Here is a 24,387-nt window from a genome sequence, read left to right on the forward strand (position 1 = left end):
TGGACTCTAATCTGGAGAACTGGGTTTGATTATCCACTCCTCCACATGAGCAGTGGACTCTAATCTGGAGAACCGGGTTCAATTCTCCACTCCTCCACATGAGCGACAGACTCTAACCTGGAGAACCAGGTTCGATTTCCCACTTCTCCACATGATTGTCAGACTCTAATCTGGAGAACCGGGTCCGATTTCCCACTTCTCCACATGATTGTCGGACTCTAATCTGGAGAATTGGGTTCGATTTCCCACTTCTCCACATGATTGTCGGACTCTAATCTGGAGAACCGGGTTCGATTCCCCACTTCTCCACATGAAGCCTGCTGGGTGCCCTTGGGATAGTCACAGTTCTCTCAGAACTCTCTCAGCCCCACTTACCTCACAAGGTGCCTGTTATGGGGGGGGGGGAAGAGAAGCCTTGGTAAACTGCTTTGAGGCTACCTATGGTAGAGAAAAGCAGGGTATAAAAACCAGCTTCTTCCAATGGGGTTGAAGCTACAGGCGCTGAGGGGTGTTAATGGAGTTTTATTGCATTTTGTATGTTTCTAATCTTGCTGCCTTGAGCAACAAGAGAAAGGTGGGGTATAAGCATTTTAATAAATAAAATGATTCTTAGGTTTAGGTTTGGATTTTTAACAAAGTAAAAAACCACAAAAAAAGTCCAAGCCCCAAGGAGCTTTCAGTCTACATCTGACAGAACAAGCAAAGTATATGTACTTGGACTGTATTGTACCTGGGGACGAATATGGAGAATAAAGCAGATTTTCAACAAAGTAAGGTTTATTCGGTATAATGATTTTCTTTGTGAGCAAACTTTTCTAAAATAAACATTCATCTGAAGACAGACCTAAGGGTGACTTCCCCCACTTCCTTTCATATAGAGTGCTACCCATACAATGACAATAATTATAAATTAGCGAGTATGGCTAGACCTTAATATTAATAATGCAAAGGATCGGTGTCCAATACATGTTTACTTGACAAGACTAACTACCAGTGTTAAACTACTTGATACCAGGATTTTGTGCAACCTGATCCTGGTATCAAGTAGTTTAACACTGGTAGTTAGTCTTGTTGAGTAAACACGTATTGGACACTGACCCTTTGTATTATTATTAAGGTCTAGCCATACTTGCTGTGGTTTATAATTCTAGTATTGTTTACAGTGGAGTTTTCTTTTTGTTTAATTTCCAACCCATACAATAACAGGCAGATGCCAACATCCCTGAATGCTAACTTCCAAATCTTGGTTTGCTTTTAATTATTATTTTCACATGTCCAGAGGTCCTTCTTTTTGTGTGCCTTCCAAGGAAAGCCCTATTTTATTTATTTACTATTAAAAACACATAGGCCCTGTACTTTCCATCACAACTGAGTCCCCAAGTTGACGCAGGCTTTTAACACAGATGTAAAACATGACATATTAAAAAAAGAAATTTTAAAGCAGCATATAAATAGATAAATTATCAGCAAAGCAGGCTCAAAAGCAAAAAATGCACATTTTTTCATAAACACAGGGACTGTCAGATCTGTAACGGACCATTTGTTGAAACAAATAAACAAATAAAAGACCACCCTGTCACCCTAATTTAAATGTACTTCCCCAGCTAGGATAATCCATAAACTTTCTTCAGTTGGCATCGATCCTGTGCATTTAATGGATCTAGGGTTGGACAGAGCAAAAGCTATAGTCCACCAACGCTTGAGTGATATGGAGTTCCAATCGGAGATTGCACAACTTTCTGGAATGTATAGGGATTTATTATTGTGCGGTGACAAAGCCATGGCCCCATATCTCTTTTAACATTATATCACCTCAACTGAGATGGGCGTTCTCCAGAACACAATTTGATGCCCTTCCCTCGGCTGTTCTCCTAGGTAGATTTCTAAATCAACCTAGAGAGCTGCGAAAATGTTTATGTACAGCGGGAGAGGAAGAATCCCTGGCACACCTTTTACTACACTGTGAATTTTACCTGGAATTTAGAAGAACTATAATCGACCCTTGGTTACAACAATTTGGCCTTTTACATCAATCTACAACCAATGAGAGTTCAATCATTCAATTTCTGCTCGAGAATAAAAATCACGCTGTATCTTACGATGTAGCTAAATTTTGTTGGAAGGTCATTACTAAAAGGAACACTCAAAATAAAAAAGGATTATACATTTTGTGATGCACCAGATGATGAGTGATGGGTGAAGCACGGTAGAATGTATTTTTTTCTCTTTTTTCTTTGTATTTTAATATGTTGACAAATGTATTTTAACTTGTCCATTTTAGGATATTTTATTCAACTTTCTATCACTTCAGTTATCTCTCTCTGTGTGTGTGTATGGCTGTAACAAATAAACAAACAAATGTACTTCCCCCCATACAAGCCACAAAAACACACACCAAAAAACAGAAAATACCCAAGTTAAGTTTTACTTTGTGCCCAACTTTGTCCCCTCCGCTGGCTGTGCATTGCGTATAAAGTCGCTGGACCAAGTGGTTCAACGGCAGTACTGATTTCTTCCCCACAGGCAAACACATCAAGCCAACGGAGGAGAAAGATAATCATTTATCAAAGACAGTCCTTATATTCTCTCAATGCAAACAACTGCAAGGCACCAGGGGAAAAAAAGTTATTAAGATTCTGCAGCAGGCTGAGGTGTGCCGCAGAGGATCGCGGGTTTTCCGCCCCCCCCCCCCGCCCCTCACCTTTTGACTCGGTTGACTAGGTGTTGAAACGATGACGGTGTTGCAAATTGCCAGAGCAATGAAAAATTCAGCGATGTGCAGTGTCTCTGAGGTCATATGTTCCATCCCGAAGTGTGCGTAGACGTGGGAAGAGATTCGACTAAATTTCTGCATAAGCTGTCTGTCTGGGACGACATCAGTCTCCTATTGTTTTTTTTTTAAGGAAGAACAATAAAAGGCGTGTTGTAAAAAATTACCTTAAAAAACACTGTAGTGATAGGGTTGTGTTACTGGTAGGCCCAGTTGGAAAAAAAAGGTAAAGGTAGTCAGTCCCCTGTAGGTTGTCCAGTATTACCAGCACAAAAATGGCTAACATGGGACAATCTCACATTAGAAATGGTTAACACCCACCACCAACTTCAAGAATTCTCTGTATGTATTATTGAACTACAACCCCTTCCCCAAATAATATTAATATTAGGTTTGTGTTACTGGTAGGCCCAGTTGGGAAAAAAAGGTAAAGGTAGTCAGTCCCCTGTGCAAGCACCGGGTCATTACTGACCCATGGGGTGACGTCACATCCCGACATTTCCTAGGCAGACTAAGTTTATGGGGTGGTTTGCCATTGCCTTCCCCAGTCGTCTACACTCTACCCTCAGCAAGCTGGGTACTTATTTTACCAACCTCAGAAGGATTGAACTCCCCTCCCCAAAGCATCTGTTGAGGAGAAGGTATCTGCCCTATATCTTCAACAGTGAAGACAGATGAGAAGAATTCATTTAGTTTCTCAGCAATCGCTTTATCCTCCCTTGTTGTTCTTTTTCTCCCATTGTCATACAATGGTCCAACCGCTTTCCTAGCTGGTTTCCTAGGGTGGCACAGTGGTTAAGAGCGGTGGACTCAAATCTGGAGAACTGGGTTTGATTATCCACTCCTCCACATGAGTGACAGACTCTAATCTGGAGAACCAGGTTCGATTTCCCACTTCTCCACATGATTGTCAGACTCTAATCTGGAGAACCGGGCATCAATTCCCCAATGGTCACTCATTGCTACTCTTTATTGTGGATGGATTTCACAGGCAGCTAACCTCGTAAATAACAAAAGCGGAATCGCCCCCAGTTGGCTGAGCAGGTAGGAAAGCTTTACAAACGACAGCTTAAATGGCTAATAGACATGAACGAGTAGGTGCCGAATTTACCGTATAAGCTAAACAAGCTATAGTTTAGGGCCCCACTCTCTTGGGCCCCCAAATTTTTTTAAAGGAAATAATAATTATTTCACTATTAATATACTTCTTCTTAATTGTATTTCAGTTCAACAATTACTTTGATAAAATACATATTTTGTTATGTGCAAATGGCTTTAGATACCTATTACTGTATTTTTCACTCCATAAGACGCACCTGACCATAAGACACACCTAGTTTTTAGAGGAGGAAAACAAGAAAAAATATATTGTATCCCGCGATGGACCCTCCAGCAGGGATCGCGGGGCATAGCGCGGATGCCTCTCTCCCCTCCGTGGAGGGCCGCCCAGTCTCACCTGGCACAAAGGAGGAAGTGAGGGAAGATGGGGGGAAGGCTGACGCCGGGGCCTGGGGGAGGCCGGAGCGACAGGACGCAGGCTTACCCGCTCCCTCTCTCTCCTCCGCAGGACACCAGCCAGGAGGGGAAACGGGCAGAGACCCTCAGGTCGGCCATCGGGCGGGAACCGGGAGCTGCATCAGAGGCAGCGAGCAGGCGCAGGAGTGGGCAGGGTGCGGCACCCCCGCCGGCCAGCTGAGCGTTGGCCGGGCGCGGCCAGGGGGAGGGCGGGGCCAGCAGCGCATCTAGAGACCACCGCCCAACCCGGAAGCAGGCGAAAGGGCCCGACCCTTATGGGCTCGGGGGCGGGGTTTGGAGGGGAGGCAACCTTATGAAAGGGAACCCCAGCAGCCTCCTCTCTGCAGCAGGGGGAAGCAGCACTCCGCCGGACAGACCGCCAGACAGACACAGGAACCCCAGCACTTTCCTCTTGGCGATTCGGCTCCAGGTAACACACACATTCACTCCATAAGATGCACAGACATTTCCCCTCACTTTTGAGGAGGAAAAAAGTGCGTCTTATGGAGTGAAAAATACAGTAGGTCCATAAATTACCATATAGCATATATTCAACACAAAAAAAGCGACAATTTGTTGTTGAAAAAGGACAGCTGAACATATAAAGGGCCCCATTACCTTCAATAGCTTAGGGCCTCATCAAACCTAAATCTGGTTTAGGTAGGCTAGTAACATTGGTAGATTTGGAGGGCCTTTTGGGGGGGGGCATTTATTTTTAAACTTACAGTGCAGTCCTATGCAGAGTTGCTCCTGTCTAAGCCCACTGAAATGAATGAGCTTAGACTGGAGTAACTCCCCTTAGAATTGCACTGTTACTGTTTTGATTTTCGCTTATAAGCAGTCTTGAGCCAGGAGGAAAGGTGGGGTATAAATATTTTACTAAATAAAAATGACGTTAAAAGAAATGGAAGTGGCTGAATCAGGCCGGCGGGGCACTTACAATGGGGCTGCTGAAGGCCAGCTGCCTCATGTGGCGCGATCCCAGGGCAAAGCTGCTCGCGGCTGACCGGTGCAAAGACTTGCTGCTCAGAAACGCGTTCAAGTGAGACATCTTCACTCTTGACACGTGCCTCAAAGTATGCGAGGAAAAGGCCATGTCCTCGTCTTCTGAGTCAGCATCTTGATACAACTCTAGCCTCCTAGCTAGAGAGAGAGAGAGAGAGGGAGAGAATGCATACTTTATGTATATTTTAAGATTTCTATACAGGGGCCATGAAACAGGGCTGCCATTATGACCCAGCAGCAAATGCAGAAGCAAGTGACAGACCGCAGGGGTAAACCAGTGTTGTCCGAACGTGCCAGATACCATAGGTGAGAGCTGAAAAACCCACAGGGATCTGGTACAAAGGATAGTTTTTTGGCTAAATAGGAAGGCAGAAGGAAAACAAATGAGAAAGAGGCTGGCATAAACGTTGGGAATAAAGAATCCGTACAACTCTGCATTCTTCCCCAAGTGGTAGCAGAAGAGATTCTTGCCTCCTAGAGAGGGTCGCCAGGTATGGCACGGCCTGGCAACTGGCAGGATAATGGGGGAACGGATATGGGGGGAGGAACGCTGTCGGCGAAGGAGTGATGTCACTTCCTGAGAAAGCCTGGAAGTGATGTCATGCTTCTCGGAATTGCTGGAAACATTATCGTTTTCCCAGGAAGTAAAATCACCCTGTTGGCCCGACGGTGATTTTTTTTTTCTTTTCTTCCACCGCCGCCATTCCAAGAGGGAGCGGGAAACAAAAGCTGGGGGGTGGCGAAGGGGCGGGGGATCATCTCAGGGCTCGACAGGTCACAGGGCTTTTGCAAAGCACGGCGATCGCTATTTCTACACAGAGTCTGATTTCACAACTTTCTAAAAATAAATTCCGGTCCGAAAAGAAAAGCAGGGGGTGGTGGATCCCCTGCCCCCAGTGCCTCATCCAATGGATGCAAAGGGCACCCTTCCTAAATGTTATTTATTAATCTTGCAGGTTTATTCTTTTCCTACGACATAGTATGGAAAGCTTTTTAGGTTTCTATTTCTGGCGTTGTTTCCATGACTTTAATTGGTTCCTCAATATACCCACCAGGGGGCACTACCGGCTTCCCAAATAAACAGTTTTAGCGACACGGCTGCCGTTTTTTGATCACGGTAGCCCCGGTTTGTATGAGTCGTCCCTCGTTGCCATGGCTTCCGGGTTTTGATTCCATGCCGTTTTTGGCCTTGTTGTCTGAATGGCAAACTTCTGCAGTGGTCATCAGGGAACAAGACTGACCTGTCAACCACGCTAGCCGACTTATTTTAAACAGAATATGATCCTTACAGGGGGAACACCCCCCCCTGAAAGGATAAAAACCCCAGTCTGTATGATCTATTGCTCTATCTTACGCAGTATGCGTTTTCTTGGATTTCATAAGCAATAACAGTAAAAAGTAACCATCTCCCTGAGGTAAAGGACGCACAGCTTCAACAGGCAAATCCCATGGTTTTAATTAATGTTTTAAATTAACAATTCCGACATTTGCATCGGTTTATGCAGACGGTGAGGGATGCACGTTGAAAAGAGCAGGGGGACTGGAAGTTGGGGGGTATTGCTTCATACAAGATAAACCCAGCCTCTATCTTTAAATAGCATTACCAAAGAGATCCTTAAGCCACTCCCAAGGGTATGGATATGCCCCAGGGAATTTTTGACTAAACACTTGACCACTATGACTTTAAAAGTTGCCTGCGAAACTCCCCTGGGCAGCGGGTGGAAGGCTATTCCCAAGCTTTCACAGTGGTACCTCCCCTCTTACAGGGCAGCCTACCAGGGAAGGTGCGTAAAACATCTTTGCTGATTAACCTTTGCAAAATTTGCAAGACGGGGCTACTCCTGCGTGCATTGGCCAGCTAAATACTATGCCCATTGCATTCAGGATCTTGATCTGGGAAACGGAACATTCTAACGGTCTTTATCTGTGATATTTTGGACAAACCAATCTGTGTTGTTTGCACGGAGACTTGGTGGTATGTTGCTGTTGTACTGTATTTTACTGTACTGGTTCACTGGCTATCGGAATATGATTCAAATGCAGAGGGAAGGCAGAAGCAAATTTTCAAAACAAATACATGCATTTTCTTCAGAATGCAACTTAACAGCTCAGACCTCAGCACGTCTATTTTAGGGCTGAGACCTCCAGGTGGTGGCTGGAGATCTCCCGCTAGTACAACTGAGCTCCAGGTGACAGAGAGCAGTCCCCCGGGAGAAAACAGCTGCTTTGGAAGGTGCACTCTATGGAATTATACCCCACTCCAGGTATTTCCGAACCTGGAGCTGGGCTGGCAACCCTAGACTATTCACATGTACATTCAACAGTTCAACGGTGTTTATTGCCAAGTGTCGTTTGACTGCATCCAATAAAAGCGTTATGAACATACTGAGTTCACTGGAGCCAGATTCTACGATAACATATAGATAAACTTGGCATTTACATAGCTCTTTAGAATGCCCAAAGAACTTCATATACATTGCTATAGTAGTTCTTACAGCAAAATTAAATCCCCGTATTACAGATGGAGAGGGAGCTGAAAGGCAGTAGTTTGGCTATGATGACCTAATGCAATCAGTGTGGTTTAGTGGTTAAGAGCGGTGGTTTGTAATGGTGTACTCTGATCTGGAGAACCGGGTTTGATTCCCCACACCTCCACATGAGCGGCGGAGGCTAATCTGGTGAACTGGATTTGTTTCCCCACTCCTCCTTATGAAGCCAGCTGGGTGACCTTGGGCTAGTCCAGGTTCTCCAAACTCTCTCAGCCCCACCTACCTCACAGGGTGCCTGTTGTGGGGAGGGGAAGGGAAGGTGATTGTAAGCCGGTTTTATTCTTCCTTAAGTGGTACAGAAAGTCGGCATATAAAAACCAACTCTTCTTCTTTACAAATGCATGGCCTGACTTCACAAACTGTAGGAACCTCCCATCTCCAGCTAGCGATTCCATTCTCTCTCAGACTTACCATTGTCCTCGTGTCCGTATTCCAGCCCTGCTATGGTGCATCTCCGAAAAACCATTTTGTTCTCCGTGAGCGTTCCGGTCTTATCTGAGAAAATATACTCGATCTGCCCAAGGTCTTCAGCAATGTTCAGCGCTCCACACTGGATTGTAGTGTTTGTTTTTTCGTGGTAAAAATCTATGTCATTCTGGATTAAATAAATTTGCCCCAGTTTCACTAATTCAATGGAAACGTAAAGAGAAACCGGAATCAAGACCTGTCAAGGCGGGGGGGAAAAGACCAATAATTTAGTATGGCTTTACTCGCAAAACTGGATCCTGTTCTAAGGTGTATTCAAAAACATCTGGATCAACTCCATCGTATTCAGATCACTCCTGTTTCCTAATGATATATAGGAAGTGGCAGAGATGTGAAATTACCTGTAATAAAATTATCATCCTCCAAAACAAATAGAATGCTCCTAATGCTGGAGTGACAACCTGGTTTCCAGTAGAGTCCGTGATACCATACAGAGGGGGCTCTGGATACCTATTCAGCCAAGTCCCTTTACCTTTAAAAAAGAAACAAAGGGGAAACAAATCGGCAACATCAAATTACCCATATTTTCCGGCGTAGAAGACGACTGGGCGTATAAGACGACCCCCCCATTTTTACAGTTAAAATTTAGAGTTTGGGATTGTCCCGAGTCCGCGGCCTAGGGTCGGCCCTCAGGACTGCGCCCCAACCCCGCGGCCGCCCCCAGACCTCCTGGAGTGGCCCAACCCGAGTCCGCGGCCTGGGGCCAGCCACCAGTCCTCCTGGGGCGGCTCAACCCCCGGGGACATGGACAGAGCGGAGGCGGCTCCCCAGGGAGATTCTCCAGTCCGGCTCGGAATTCAGCATCCGGCGTATAAGACGACACCCGGCGTATAAGACTACCCCCGACTTTTGAGAAGATTTTCCTGGGTTAAAAAGTAGTCTTATACGCCAGAAAATACAGTACGAACGACATTGCATTTCAAGGCCCTGCTATTAGCCTAGTGCAGAATACAAAAAAATAATAAAAAACAACCGCTAATTAAGATGTTATATTTTTAATATCATCTATATACTTCCCAAAGCTGCAACCCTGTGAACAATTACAAGAAAACAAATCCCACTGAATGCTACCAGGTGTATTTTTCAATAATTACCCCTCATTAAAAACTTTCCAAAACACTTTCCAATCGCTTTTATCCCAATGGCTTCAAAGTTTCCTGAAATTTTAAATTCTCTAGTCACTGGTATGAACCCGTTGAACAGTTTGAAAGTTTCTCATCTCTGACGAATAGTGATGAGCAGCAGAATCCTGACAATGACTCAAGTTGGGGGACTAGGGGAAAAAAGTGAGCAGCAAACTGCTCCATCATGAAATCTCTGACTCAGAGGGGTCCTAACTGGTACTAGAACGAAAGAATGTGCAGCCTGGATACTGACAGACGACTTACCCACAGCCCCTACAGAACACATCACTAGCAGAAGAAGGACACACCACAAGATATGACTATTCACCCTCTTCTCGAGTTTGCTTCGCTTGTGACGAGGCCCCGTGTTGTTCAGCATCGCTTTGGTTTCATGACCTTTTGACAGACAAAACACATTTGATCCTTCCATGGAATCTACAGATCAAAAATACCCATGTGAAAGCTAAGGACAGTCGAGATGATTATACAATGTCTACGCTAAATGTTCTTATTTTGTGACATTCGTTCCTGGGACTCTAAAGAGGCTTATCCATCAAAAATGGCAACCTGAATTAGGAAGGGATAAGAGGAAAGGGAGAACCTCCTAGTGACGAAAATCCACAGTTCAGAGGGTTTCTGATCGTTCTTGTGCACAATGAGACTGGAATAAAGCAAAGCAAATTTGGAAAAGTGCAGAACGCCAATATGACAATACTATTTGGAGGATGCAGAGGAGGGAAGGGAGCTGTTCCTGTGGCCAACAGAGGATACAACTTACAATAATGGATATAAATTATGAGAGGAAAGGTGCCGTCTGGATATTAGGATTTTTGTTTTTACAGTAAGAGTAGTTCAACAGTGGGATCGGCTGCCTAGGGAGGTGGTTTGCTCCCCTTCACTGGCGGTCTTCAAGCAGTGGCTTGGCGAACACTTGTCAGGGATGCTCTAGGCTGATCCTGAATTGAGCAGGGGGTTAGACTAGATGGCCTGTATGGGCCCTTCCAACTCTATGATTCTATGTAAACAAGGCACATACCAGGTGTGTATGTGCATCCTTGCACAACTATGATGGGAAGGTCATATGAGCTTCTAAGCTTCTAGCTCACCCTACCTCCAGTTTGACCAAGAAATATAACACAGGGAAGAGCTATGCAGGCTGGGGCACATTAGGTTGCTAACAGTGCTTACGGAACAGCATGGGACAAAAATAAACTGACCGCAACACTGGATGCAGACAGTTGAAGCCAGGAGGGACCAAAACCTGCTTCAGACACTGAAGCCAAGGATCCCTGAAGTTTGCATGTTTTCCCCTCCAAACCTTGCTCAGCCTTATAATGGGCATTTTGCTAGCACTCTGTATTTAACCGCAGCTCTCCAGTGGTCTTTAGGCCTTTGTGTTTGTAGGCTGGATAGCAAGGCGGGTTTTCTTCTGTCTGTAATCCAGAACAGGTACCATTCGTACGACAGCAACTCTTTTTCTTGGGGTCTGCAATTCCGCAACATCCACCCCACAGTGCTGACCTGCATATACCACAATGCCAACAACGGCTTCTGTGTTCCTGATAGTGCATCCTCGTAGGAGTAAGTTCTCCTTACTCAGGCCCACGCGCTCCTGATTCGAATGCTCGCTGGAACGACATAATGCACAAGCCAGTTGTGGCTGTTATCTGCCTGGGAAGGGCCTGATGGCTTGAGGCAATCTGCCAGCAAGTCCCATTCCACAGACACTTCCCTTCTCTACCTATGTTTTCCCCAGCTGGCAACTCGGGCTCCCAGTTTTCCCAATATAGCTATAGCGGGAGACCTCCCATGGGCAGCCCCTGACCCCTGCTGCCATCCAGTAGAACAGCAGGAGAAAAAATAATAGAAAATAAAGAAAAACTGGCACTGCATTGACAACGTTATGTCAATTCCGGCATGTCCCGGGAAGTGTCGTCATCATGTCGGGGTTACACTCTAGGATTCTTAGAGCATCACCCTAATGCGGTGACATATATTAACATGTCCCTAAACACATTCACCTCCTGCCTGTTACCAGAATCTGGCTGGGTGGCAACCCTACTGGCAACTGGGGGCCCGGGCCACAGACGTCAGGTGGCCTAGGGACCGCTGGATGCTTGGCCCCGTTTTGAAAGGAATGCTATAGGAGTTCATCAAAAGGATACAATGGACAACGCACAGCTTACCCCAAGTTACTTACACAAAGCCCCGGAAGCTGTTGAGGTCATTGTTAGGGCTCTCACATTCTATTTTACTCGAGAATTGTTCCGGATCAACCTCAGACTCCTGTATGAGCACAAGGGAGGAAGGGGGAGAAGCAGCTCAGACGTGGACTGCAGCAACGAACAGGAAGAATGAACTCTCTTGCCAGAAAAATGCTGCTCTTTTGCAAACTGCATCTTTTGCATCAGGCCAATCGAGTCAGCATGACAACCTGATGGTACTTTTAACTCCACAGCTGACAGGCGAGGAAGGTTCATACCCTGCACCGGGGTCCCCCAACCTTTTTGAGCCTGCGGGCACATTTGGAATTCTGATATGGCATGATGGGCGCAGCCACAAAATGGCTGCTGCAGAAGGCGGAGCCAGCCACAAAATGATCGCCACAGCTTAACTTCAGTAACACAGTGCAGATCCTTGTGCTGCGGTGGCAGCTGCTGCCAAAGCAATTTTAAAAAAAAAATCTGCACAGCCAATCAAATCTTCCAACTGTCAATCAGAAACCTTGCTGGGCAAAAGCCCTACTGGCCCCTCCCACTTCCTAAAAACACTTGGTGGGCATCCGAAAAGGTGTTGGCAGGTGCAATGGTGCCCACAGGCACTAAGTTGGGGATCCAGTTTAATATAGTATGGGGCATTTTGAGGAAAGAAAAGCATTCTGACCCCCCCCCAAAAAAAAGAATAGAATAATTGAATTTGAACACAGGACAGCAAGCTGAGCTGGTTGAACAAGTGAAACTGCCTTATACTGAATCAGGCTGAGGGTTGCCAACAGGCCTGGAGAAAAATATCCTGTCCCTTTAACCTAGGGCAGTTACTAATGGGCAGGTGAAAGCGTTTCATGGCATGGAGGTAAATACCATCCCATCCTCTATTAAAGGGCCAGGACACTTTTCCTGTCTGTTTGGCAACACTAATCCATCAAAGTCAGAACTACTGGCAGCAGCTCTCCAGTGTCCCGGGAAGAGGTCTTTTACATATCAATGATTACCCAATCTCCCTTTTTAAACTGGAGATGTCAGGGACTGAACCTGGGACCCTGAGCGTGCGAAGTAGAAGCTTGCCCACTGATCTGCGGCCCCTCCCCATTTATTGTCATGTATTTCGATTTATTTGTCTAGAATGTATTTTATTTTAAAATGTTATATCCCACCTCTCACAACTGAACTACATAAAATGCAATCTTAAAAAAATACAACAATATAAACAGAATCAATCCAGCAGCCCTTAAACTTGCAGTGGCTACTCTTCATCCAGAGCCCACAGAAAGCTGATTGAACCACACAAGGAAAAATGTATTCATTTTCACTAGCAAAACCAGAAACAAGCCAGCCTTAAAAAGTCACCCACAGGCCTGCTGCTTAACAAAACATTCAACATCTTACTGGAGAAGTTACCCTTTGCACGTGCTCGAAAAGAAGACTATTCCACTGGGTGGGATCCACCACAGAAAATGGTGGTGGCAGATTTTGGCCACGAGCACAGTTAAAGGAATGTGACCGTCTAAAGAGCCAGCATGGTGTGGTTAAGAGCAGCGGACTCTAATCTGGAGAACTGGGTTTGGTTCCCCGCTCCTCCGCATGAAGCCTGCTGGGTGACCTTGGGCAAGTCACAGTTCTCTCAGAACTCTCTCAGCCCCACCTTCCGCACAAAGTTCCAGTTGTGGGGAAGAGAAAGGGCTGTGATTGTAAGCCGCATTGAGACTCCTTAAGGTAGAAAAAAGCAGGGTATAAAAACCAACTCTTTTAAAGAGTTGAGCAGAACTGTACAAGGAGAGGTGGTCCTTTGGGATATACCTGTTCTTCAAATCCTCTCACCACCTGCCTCTGTTTTAAATTGGTCTCTCCATCAAGGCTGGAAGTTTCAATGTAACAGATTCCATCTGCATCAGTGGAATATAACAACACCATGTCAGCAGGGATTTCCTCATTACATGACAATCGGATAAAATCTCCGACAGTAACATCTTTCCAGAATTTGTCTACGTATGCACGTTCATGTCTGAAAAACAGGAAAAAACCCCACTACCTTTCAAAAATGATGTGTAAAAAAGGAAAACCACCACAATTATAAATAATTAACTTCGACATGCAGTAAAATCTACCAAACTCTCTGCTTGCGGCTGGGGAAGCATTTCTAACTAGGCTGCTCATTTGTCATTACACGGAGAGGGGAAAAAATGCTAACTAAGAATATGTCTCTAAGAGCCCCGTGGCGCAGAGTGGTAAGCTGCAGTACTGCAGTCCAAGCTCTGCTCACGACCTGAGTTCGATCCCAACGGAAGTTGGTTTCAGGCAGCCGGCTCAAGGTTGACTCAGCCTTCCATCCTTCCGAGGTCGGTAAAAGGAGTACCCAGCTTGCTGGGGGTGAAGGGAAGATGACTGGGGAAGGCACAGGCAACCACCCCATAAACAAAGTCTTCCAAGTAAACGTCGGGATGTGACGTCACCCCATGGGTCAGGAATGACCTGGTGCTTGCACAGGGAACCTTTACCTTTTTTTTAAGAATATGTTAATAATCCATGTTTGCAATGCATGTTTTACTTTCTGAAAGTATTGAAAATGTTCCTTGCTAAGAAAAATGTAAAAGTCTGAGAGCACAAATACAAGCTAATTTTTAAACGAAGTCTTTAAAAATGCATTATACATACCCCCCCCCCCATTTTTTTTAAAGGCTCTTAACTATGAGAGGTTAGAGTCTCGGACTGGGATCTGGGAGACCCAGGTTCAAATCCCCAGTCTGCCGTGGAAGCTTGCTGCTCTACCTCAAAGGGTTGTGGTCGTGAGGATAAAATGGAGTACGGGAGAATGATGTGGGCAGACGCTTTGGGCCCCGGTGGGGCGAAAAGCAAGGTATCAACGTCTTCATACATTAAAAATGCCATTACAGTCCAAAATGTAGAAGAGTTACACCCTTCTAAGTCCAATGCACTGTATATGAGGAGGATACGTTGCCTTGACTGGCCCTTCTCTACCCTGTCTATGCCAGCTCCGGGCCCAGACGATGCACACTCACTGAGCTTTATTTTTTATAGATATAATTTATTATTATTTTTAAAAATAATTTGAAAAGAAAAAGAAAAAGAAAAGGGAAGGGGGGAAATAAGGAAAATATAAAAAAGATACAATACATTCAAAATTTCTTCTTCTCCCCCCACCCCCCTTACTTGGCACCCATAATGTTATGGCAAACTCACGAATGCATTAAAAACTGCCTATTAAAATGATGTCGGATATTTTCTTTGAACTTTTTAATTATAAAATTTAGGGATAAAGAAAAGAAGGAGGGAAAAGGGAGAAAAACACAATTGAACAGATTGTCACCTCCGAGCCTAAATCAAAGCGGTATTACCAAATGAAAGTAACGAATCTGTCAAACATTCAGTTCTTATTCTATAACCTAGAACGCCTTAAAACTCTTTCGGATATCTTAAACCTATCACACTCTTAATACTTCAATATTATATACTATTTGAATAGTGATCGTAGAAAAACAGTCATACAAAATCCAGTTCTTGTTCAATATCATTAAAACACCTTAAAACTCTTTCAGGGGTCTAGGCATACCAAACTCTTTATACTTCAATACCTACTCTCGTAACTGATACCATCAACTATTCTGAGAACCACAACAACAAGAAAATGCTTATGTGCTATTTGAATAATAGGCATAAAAAGGTTGCCATATCAGTTCAAACTCTTCAATTGGGTTCTGATTCACCAGTTGACGGATATTTTCAACACTCACTGAACTTTATGTTGGGCCTATGTGCTCCGAGTCCAACGTACTTAGAGCTGATCTGCACCATCATTACCCCATATTCCCCCGCCTTTTTTACAGATTTTTTTTTCAAACATTAAACACCATAAACATAAACACCATACAAACACAATGCAGACTATTATATCTTGGTTTCGATCTTACATAATCTATCATACATCAAATCAAAATATAGCTATTCTGCTCTACCTACTTTCTATATCAGCATTTTATCATATATATATATATATATATGATAAAACAATACATATTATATATATATATATATATATATAAACAAAGAAGATGGATTATGATAAAACAATATATATATGATATATATAAACAAAGAAGAAAGATGGATTAATGATTCGCCCTTACTATTTCTAATATAATTATATAGTTGGGTCATCTTCATAATTAATGTGACCCTAACTGTATCTGTTGTTATATGAATTATTAACTATGAGTAAATTGTTAGTTATTTTTCTGCCCGCTATTTCTTAAATCTAAATATATAAGTAAGCATTAATAAATCAGATTAAAATTCTTAACACCTATGGTCATAATATAGCCTCTGATTTTTCTCCCACTCTTCCATTGTTATAAGAATTATCAGCTATGAATACATGGTTAGTTTTTCTGTCCACTGTCTATGTTTCTTTACTCATTTTACTTATTCCATAACATTCTTAATACAGTCTCTGATTTTTCTCACTTATTTCTTAATATTCCCCTTTTTGAAAGGGAGTGATGATATAGATTGGACCCACTTGCATTCGATTCTAGGCATACAGGGTCTGATTCAAGTACGGTGGCAAACGCACACTCATCTGGCATGTCATTATCTGACTTTTCCACCATGCCTACACTCTATGTAGGTGAGGCCTTCTCCTGCTGCTCAAGAAACACTACTGTTACCCTCAAACAGCTCATTCCCAGCGCTTCCCCTCAGGTGGCCAGGCTGGGTCAGCTAGGGCTGCCAACCTCCAGGTACTACAGCAAAAAAAAACGGCACTTATGGCAAAAAAGCACGAAACTGCTAATGCTTAACCATGAAAGTCAATATAATGTAAGCACATCAACACAAGCACAATGGCCAAGACAAAGTACATGTGCAAAGTCACAAAATTCATACAGATAAGGTCAGTTCCAAAATGACCATGAAGGTCAATAAAGTCCAAGAATGCCAAAAATAAAGATAGGTTTCCGGTATAGAGTCCTATTTCGCATAAGCTTTTTCGATCCTGGCAGTCCCGTGACGATCAGTCACAATTCCACAGAACATTTGTTCAAGATGGGCCACAGAGCCTCTGGGCAGGTTCAAGAGGGTAGGCAGGGTTCCTCTATTTTGTAAGGATCCTTCTTTCTATGTGGTATCCTTCAAGAAACCTGATGGTCACCTTTGTGCTTCTGGCGTTACAGCGTCTATAACCCCTCCCTCCTCAGGCTCCGCCCCCAAAACCTCCCAGCGGTAGCAAAGAAGGATCTGGTAACCCTAGGGTCAGCCTTGCCATACACATAGTGAGAGCCACAACCAGCCCGCTTATAAGCAGTGGCTTTGTTTGCGCCTGCTCAGAATGACGACAGGCTACCAGAAAGAGAAACCACTAAACGCTGGTATTCTGTTTTCCTTATGGCAATGTAGTTTATTCCCCACCCGCCCGCAAATGCAAGGGAACCAAAGCAAAGGACAACAGGAAGATACGATACCGGTCTAAAAACATTTAAGTATGAGTCAGTTGCCAAGTTCCTGTTCTAGATGGTTATCACTGGTTTTTCTAAGAAGACACAAAATCAATGTGCAAAATCGATACGGCAGTATAGGTACAAAACGCAGCCGAAGCTACACTAGCGTCTGCATCCCCAAACAACGCCAAGCTCAATGGTAATTACCACTTTTAAGCACTGTATATGTCCTAAAATGTGTAACGGGTTCATGGCTCCATCAAGAGCGCAGTCTGAAAGCATTTTAAATTCAGATGATGTTGCGCATATTAACAGGATGCCACAGACCTCACATTTACTTGTAATGTGCATATTCAGCACAGGGGGGAATTCAGTGAGGAGTTCTAAAGCACCTTCTTGTGGTTATGTCCTCTACAATCCAGGCTATTGGAGGGTCGGTCTTGATATAGTATAAAACATCCCCTCATCCCCACGGCTGTCAGTACTGACACAGGATTATTCTGGTCACCAAAGGTGCAGCAGCACAGCTGATAAAGAGATAAACCCTAACACAGTTCGTTCCACTTATATTTCAATGAAAGCTGTAGTCTATTAGCTTAATCACGAGGAGACTTATGCTGGTTCGTCTGCTCACAAGCCTGCTTCAATTTTTCAGGAAACAGGAAGGGATAAAACCACTGTGGGTGTTTTTGGTTTTTTTAACATTTCCAAGAAATTCTCGTTTTAGGCTTGCATAATAAATGTTATATGACAGAATAATGAAACGTTTGAGAAATCAGGAAGCACTAGTATGTCTATGGAAGTGTGACTATGCATATTCAGGGTTAATTGCCTTTTTTATAGACATTGCTTCTCGAAAGCCAATGGAGTAAGCCAAATATTTTAAAAAGAATCGTCCTTAAGTGTTATAGTTATGTCCAATTCTAGCGTTGAAATCACCAGCAATTAACAACTTACGTACCTCTGGGATAGGATGGAACTAATCTTTCAACTAAATCCCTCCAATTACTCAGAAGGGTATTTTTTAATCTTTAACAGGTGGTAAATAAACTGGTATTACTATAAGGAAATCATTTCTAAATTTTATATATATACAGCTAAGGCTAATGAAGTAAGTTCCATTGGCTCTATTTAAGTATTACAGTAAACAATGCACTCAATTCAGACTGGGTTGTAATGTTCCCTGAGAGATAGGGGGGGGGGGGGGAATCCATACAGAAAACATCGAAATAAACTGAAACAGAATAAAACATGATTGCCTGCCTGTGTTTTTAATGCTAATGTAATTGGGTTTATGGTATTTCAGCTTATTATTAGCCTGCTGTATTATTTTATGTTTTTGCCATTAGTAGCTGCTGCGCCTGCTACTAGTGAAACAGCAAGGTAGTGTAAAAAACAAATAAAAATTAACCCACATAAATAAAAGAAATTGCCCCAGTCATAAGAGCAAGGGATGTGGAATGGAACAGTATAGCCTAATCTCGTCAGATCTCGTAAACTAAGCCGAGTCAGTACTTGGAAGGGAGACCTCCAAGGAAGGCTCTGCAGAGGAAGGAAATGGCAAACCATCTCTGGCTTCTCACTGGCCTTGAAAACCCCACTAAGGGTTGCCTTGAAAACCCCACTAGGGGCTGCGACTTGACAGAGAAGAAGAAGAGGAAGAAGAGTTGGTTTCTATATGCCGACTTTCTCCACCACTTAAGGAAGAATCAAATCGGCTTACAATCACCTTCCCTTCCCCTCCCAACAACAGACACCCTGTGAGGTAGGTGGGGCTGAGAGAGCTGTGGGTCACCCAGCTGGCTTCATGTGTAGGAGTGGGGAAACCAACCCAGTTCACCAGATTAGTGTCCACCGCCCATGTGGAGGCGAGGGGAATCAAACCTGGTTCTCCAGATTAGACTCCACCATTCCAAATCACCGCTCTTAACCACTATACCACGCTGGCACCATGCTGGTTACATACAACACAAGTAGATCATGATTCTGAAGAACATTGAAAAAGATATCACTGATGTTTCTGTCGCATGCTAAAAAGGTCAGCCCCAAATATCAGCTGAAAAATCTGGTATTCCTTGGAGTTCTCCCATCCAAATACTAACCAGGGCTGACCCTGCTTAGCTTCTGAGATCGGATGAGATTAGGCTATCCTGGGGGCATCCAGGTCAGGGCAAAGCAGAGTCACAGCATTGTAAACTTACAGATGTAAATGGGCTTAACCCTGTTTAGAATTGCTGTTATTTTTCTGCAGAAAATATTCCATTTCTAATCGTATCAGAAAATTAATAACAATGGAGGCTATTATTAATACAATACTAGAAAAGCTTGGTAGTTTCAAAGTTGCAATTAATGTTTTTCAGGCAATTATCCCTAGGAATTGTGTGAGTACATGCAGATTTTCTTGATTTATTAAACGAGGGTGGGGAATATATAGGGTTGCCAATCTCCAGGTACTAGCTAGAGATCTTCTGTTATTACAACTGATCTCCAGCCGATAGAGATCAGTCCACCTGGAGAAAGTGGCCGCTTTGGCAACTGGACTCTATGGCATTGAAGTCCCTCCCCTCCCCAAGTCCTGCCCTCCTCAGGCTCTGCCTCAAAAACCTCCTGCCAGTGGTGAAGAGGGACCTGGCAACCCTAGGAACATAACAACAAACACCTATAATAAATGAAATTTAAAAAACCTATTGGCTGGAGATCAGTTGTAATAGCGGGAGATCTCCAGCTATTACCTGGAGGTTGGCAACCCTACTGGGAACAGAGAACGTAGTTAACTCCTTGAAGTGCTGTGAGAGAGCACATGTGGTTGTCATGAGACAAATGTGCTACTGGTCTGATAGCACAACAGCACAGTTCCAGTTCTCATTTACTTACCTGCAGTAGACTTGCGTTAATAAGTTGTTTAGCTTTTTGTCTAACTTGTACTTTGCGTAATCCTCCAGACCGTCTTTCACTGCAATAATGGTGAGAACCACCAGGAGAGGTATCATTGTGATTTCTTTCTGAAAGGCTTCAACCACTGGAATCCAGTTTAGCACAACTATAAATAGGAAATATAAATTGGCAATTCTGAAACAAAGCAAAAGAACACACAGGATGTGGGTGTCAGTGGATGAACTGTAGATGAGGCGTGTCTGCATATGACACATACGAAAGAACAGCAGTTAATTTTAGGCTATTGCTTAAAATAGTTTGTTAAGGGTAGTTCAATGGTGCTTCTGCGCTGAAGTGTGCTGTTATGACATCATATGCAGTCCATAACGCTAAAAACCAGGAAAGCTTCTGCAAACTGCTGTAGAACCAAAACCCCTGTTCAGACCAACGGAAAGAGTACTGTAGGTCCTTTCCATCAACTAGTACATTTCTTAACCATTTCTGGATCTTTCTCAGCTTCTGGCTAGAACCAACCCATGTTATTATATACTAACACAAGCATATAACCTGACATAAATGTAGAGTGCCGATCGTGTGTTAAAAACTGCCAGTAGAACATCTGAAATTTGAAATGTGGTGTTGGAGGAGAGTGTTATGGATTCCGTGGACTGCCAAAAAAAGAAATCAATGGGTTATAGATCAAATCAAGCCTGAACTGACCCTAGAAGCTAAAATGACTAAACTGCGGCTATTGTATTTTGGTCACGTCATGAGACGACAAGAGTTACTGGAAAAGACAGTCATGCTAGGAAAAGTTGAGGGCAGCAGGAAAAGATATGGATTGACTCAATAAAGGAAGCCACAGCCTTCAATTTGCAAGATCTGAGCAAGGCTATCAAAGACAGGACATTCTGGAGGACTTTGATTCATAGGGTCGCCATGAGTCGGAAGCAACTTGACAGCACTTAACACACACACATATATAGTTTGCAACAATTGTGCAAATAACTTTTTTTACAATTTGCATACACCTGTGGGTAGAGTGTAATACTAAGGGTTTCCGTGGTAAATTGTGAAGAGCTGTGCTGGTCTATGACTGTTTTAAGAAAGATTGATTGATTGAGCCCAATCTTGTCAGATCTTGGAAGCTAAGCAAGGTCAGCCCTGGTTAGTATTTGGATGTGAGGCTACCAAGGAATACCAGGGTTGCTACGCAAAGGCTTGAGGGGAATTTTTTTTTTTAATTACCAGGATAAGAACCATATACCTAAGACTCCCCTCAAGACTCACTTTATAATAAACATGACCAGAAGGTTGGGGGCAATCAGACTTTATTGTTACTTAACCATTTTAACTGTGTGTTTTAATATAATGAGGATGGGAAAAGAAGCCATGTAGTTTTAATGATCAAGAGATCAATCACATCCAGAAGGAAACACAACATGTGACTAATTCCTAAACAAATGAGCTACCACAAGGGGGGAAAAGTCAATATTGCTCTACGTAAAGGAAAAAGAGGCTTGGGAAATGTTCATATTGCTTTTACACCAAAAAAACCAAGATTCACAAATGAAACACACCGTCAACAGTAAACACAATAAAACGCAACAAAAAATGCATGTAAATATTGAATTAAAACAAGCAAGAAGGCAATTTAAGGCTTTAAAGATCGAAACCAGAACCCTGAATTGTGCCTAGAAACAAACGGAAATTTCCAGACTTCAAAGGCAAAGTGTCTAATCTGGTGGAAACCAAGGCCCAGATGCCAGTGACAAGATCTTTCTGCACCAGGAAGCTGATGCATCTGATAGAGCTGGCAGGAGGCACCCTGGCCCGGGCAAAACCTGTAGCTCCAGCCACAAAGCTGAGTCCATGAGGACACCCGAGCTCCACGCCTGGTCCTTCAGGGGAAGTCTCACCATATGCACAAGAGGCACGCTTCCAGCAACAAGTCCATTAAGCCTCCCACCACTGAGTCTCTAATGTCTAGATTAGGCTTCAGTTTTGTTCACCCTCACCCAGTCCATTACAGCCTCCAGGAACTGCTTCATAGTTGAGACAGCCCCACCTGGAGCCAGTAAAAAAAGAGGTGAGTGTCAACAAAGATGGTGAGGGGTCTGAAGACCAAGTCCTATAAGGAAAGGTTGAAGGAGCTGGGTATGTTTAACCTGAAGAGAAGGCTGAGAGGGGATATGATAACCATCTTCAAGTACTTGAAGGGCTGTCATATAAAGGATGGTGTCGACTTGTTTTCTATTGGTTGGACCAGAACCAATGGGCTGAAAAAAGAGTTTCTGTTTAGACATTAGGAAGAATTTTCTAACAGAGCGGTTCCTCAGTGGAACAGGCTTTCTTGGGAGGTGGTGAGCTCTGCTTCCCTGGAGGTTTTTAAGCAGAGGCTAGATGGCTACCTGTCAGCAATGCTGATTCTATGACCTTAGGCAGATCATGAGAGGGAGGGCATCTTGGGCATCTTCTGGGCATGGAGTAGGGGGTCACTAGGAGTGGGGGGGGAAGTAGTTGTGAATTTCCTGCATTGTGCAGGGGGTTGGACTAGATGACCCTGGTGGTCCCTTCCAACTCTATGATTCTATGCCGATGAAACTACTCTCCAGTCTTACACACGTCTTCTCCCAGCAGCTTTGTACAAATATTAAAGAGTGAGGAAGACGCAACTGAACCTTGCAGGCCTCCATAATTTGTTCTGCAAAACACAATGGTCTCCCAAAGATGCTCTCTAGCTTATACCATCCAGAGAAAAACAAAGCTACTGCAAGACAGTACCTACCAATCCAGGGTCCATAACAGGCTTCAAAAGAATACCATGATAAAGAACTTAGATTTCAAGAAAGAATTCACAAGGCTATACTTCTCCCAACACTGCTAACCCAAAAGGGCGATCAAGGCTGTCTCAGTCCCAAAAGCAAGTTTAAAATTTAACCAGACCCAATTCAGAGAATCAGCTTCCTTCAAAAGTGCTGGAGAAGTTCACTTAAAAATAAAGGAAGCTAGTTCTGAGGAGTCTGAAGGGAAGACCGGTATAGGACTATGTGGAAATGCAGGATCCAAATTGGACAATGCAAGCAACTTTATTTAGGAATTGTTTTGCATATTTGCCACAGCACCCTGACAGGCATGGCCCAGGCTACTCCAATCTCATCAGATCCTGGAAGCTAAGCAGAATTGGCCCTGGTTAATACTGGTGCACACAAAGCTGCCTTATACTGAATCAGACCATCCATCAAGGTCAGATTGTCTACGCAGGCAGGCAGCGGCTCTCCATGGCCTCAGGCCGAGAGGTCTTTCACCTCACTTACCCAACTATGAAGTATAAAGCGAGCACTGACCCATAACAATGAGCAGTGGGGAAATATTTTAGATGTCCTGCCTAGTTCGTAAGCTACAGATAGACTTCTGTTTCCTTTCAAGCTCCTGTGACCCAAAGGCCTTGAGCAGTAAATGGGGAGCCTTTATTTCTTAAGGAAAATATGGTGGAGAGATACTTGGCCACCGCCGGTGTTATTTTTGGATCTCTATCCGCCAGCAGAAAGGGGACTACTTTGTCTTTGGGTACGCTAGCAGATAATTTAATTAGAATAGCGGTAATCCATTGATCGCGGTAAGTATCGTATAGGGGACATTCCAACATCATATGAGACAGTGTGCCAACGCTCTTCAGGTCACACGGACAAAGTCTATCTGAATAAGGTAAGTTAGAGTATCTTCCTTTTAGCACCGCCGAAGGATTGGCATTCAGGCGAGCAAGCGTAAACTACAGATAAACCCACGAGGCCACGATACTTAGAAACCAAAACAAAGCAAAATTTCCATCTAACTGTCATTTCACAGAATCGAACTTTACCTGTGAAACTGTTCAAACAAGTTCCTTGGTATAAAATTCCACAACGTGTACTTGGTAGTTCGTAATCGGTTGTTCCTATAGTGCTTTGACACTTTTTCGTATTCGTCTTTAAAATGTCCCAGGCACGGTATAACTATTCGGTGCTTGCTGGCTGTCTTGGACGGCTGGCGGAGCCTGTTGCCTCCGGGAGAGGAAGCGTCTCTTCTGGTATTGCCATCCTCTCTGCCTTTTGAGGATATCAGGCGGTGCCAACGATATCTGGCCCACCGCAGCGGCTGCGCCATCTTCTCAGAAAAGGTCTGCAAACCCGGCTGTGTCCTTTACTTAACAGTGTTTGAAAAGAAAGCAGGAAGTTCAAATAAACAACACAAGCCACAGGAAACCGTAGTTTTTGTTTCTGAGATAAGCAAATGGACAGAAAGCGAGTTAAAACTTAACACATTAGATATTCACATTTAAAAGAGATTAGAAAACTCTGATTTTATTGCTCATATGGCACAGTTCAATTAAAGATCAGTTTGTTTGGGGTTTCC

The 24,387-nt window shown here is 43.7% G+C and overlaps 1 protein-coding gene across 1 annotated transcript in view; it reads right to left on the minus strand.

Annotated features, from left to right (window-relative positions):
- The window catches only part of ATP10D (ATPase phospholipid transporting 10D (putative)), a 52,442-nt gene extending 28,304 nt beyond the window's left edge, over positions 1-24,138 (minus strand). The window contains exons 1-10 of the mRNA XM_056855089.1: positions 23,855-24,138; positions 19,993-20,187; positions 13,466-13,670; positions 11,650-11,732; positions 10,971-11,077; positions 9,714-9,845; positions 8,667-8,797; positions 8,251-8,503; positions 5,226-5,428; positions 2,702-2,884 (exon numbers count right to left, since the gene is read on the minus strand). Coding sequence (XP_056711067.1) covers positions 2,702-2,884; positions 5,226-5,428; positions 8,251-8,503; positions 8,667-8,797; positions 9,714-9,845; positions 10,971-11,077; positions 11,650-11,732; positions 13,466-13,670; positions 19,993-20,187; positions 23,855-24,138 — 1,776 coding nt within the window. The remainder of the gene's footprint in view (positions 1-2,701; positions 2,885-5,225; positions 5,429-8,250; positions 8,504-8,666; positions 8,798-9,713; positions 9,846-10,970; positions 11,078-11,649; positions 11,733-13,465; positions 13,671-19,992; positions 20,188-23,854) is intronic.
- Positions 24,139-24,387: the final 249 nt, after the last annotated feature.

Source organism: Euleptes europaea, chromosome 9 (assembly GCF_029931775.1).
Source record: "Euleptes europaea isolate rEulEur1 chromosome 9, rEulEur1.hap1, whole genome shotgun sequence".
Classification (NCBI taxonomy): Eukaryota; Metazoa; Chordata; class Lepidosauria; order Squamata; family Sphaerodactylidae; genus Euleptes; species Euleptes europaea.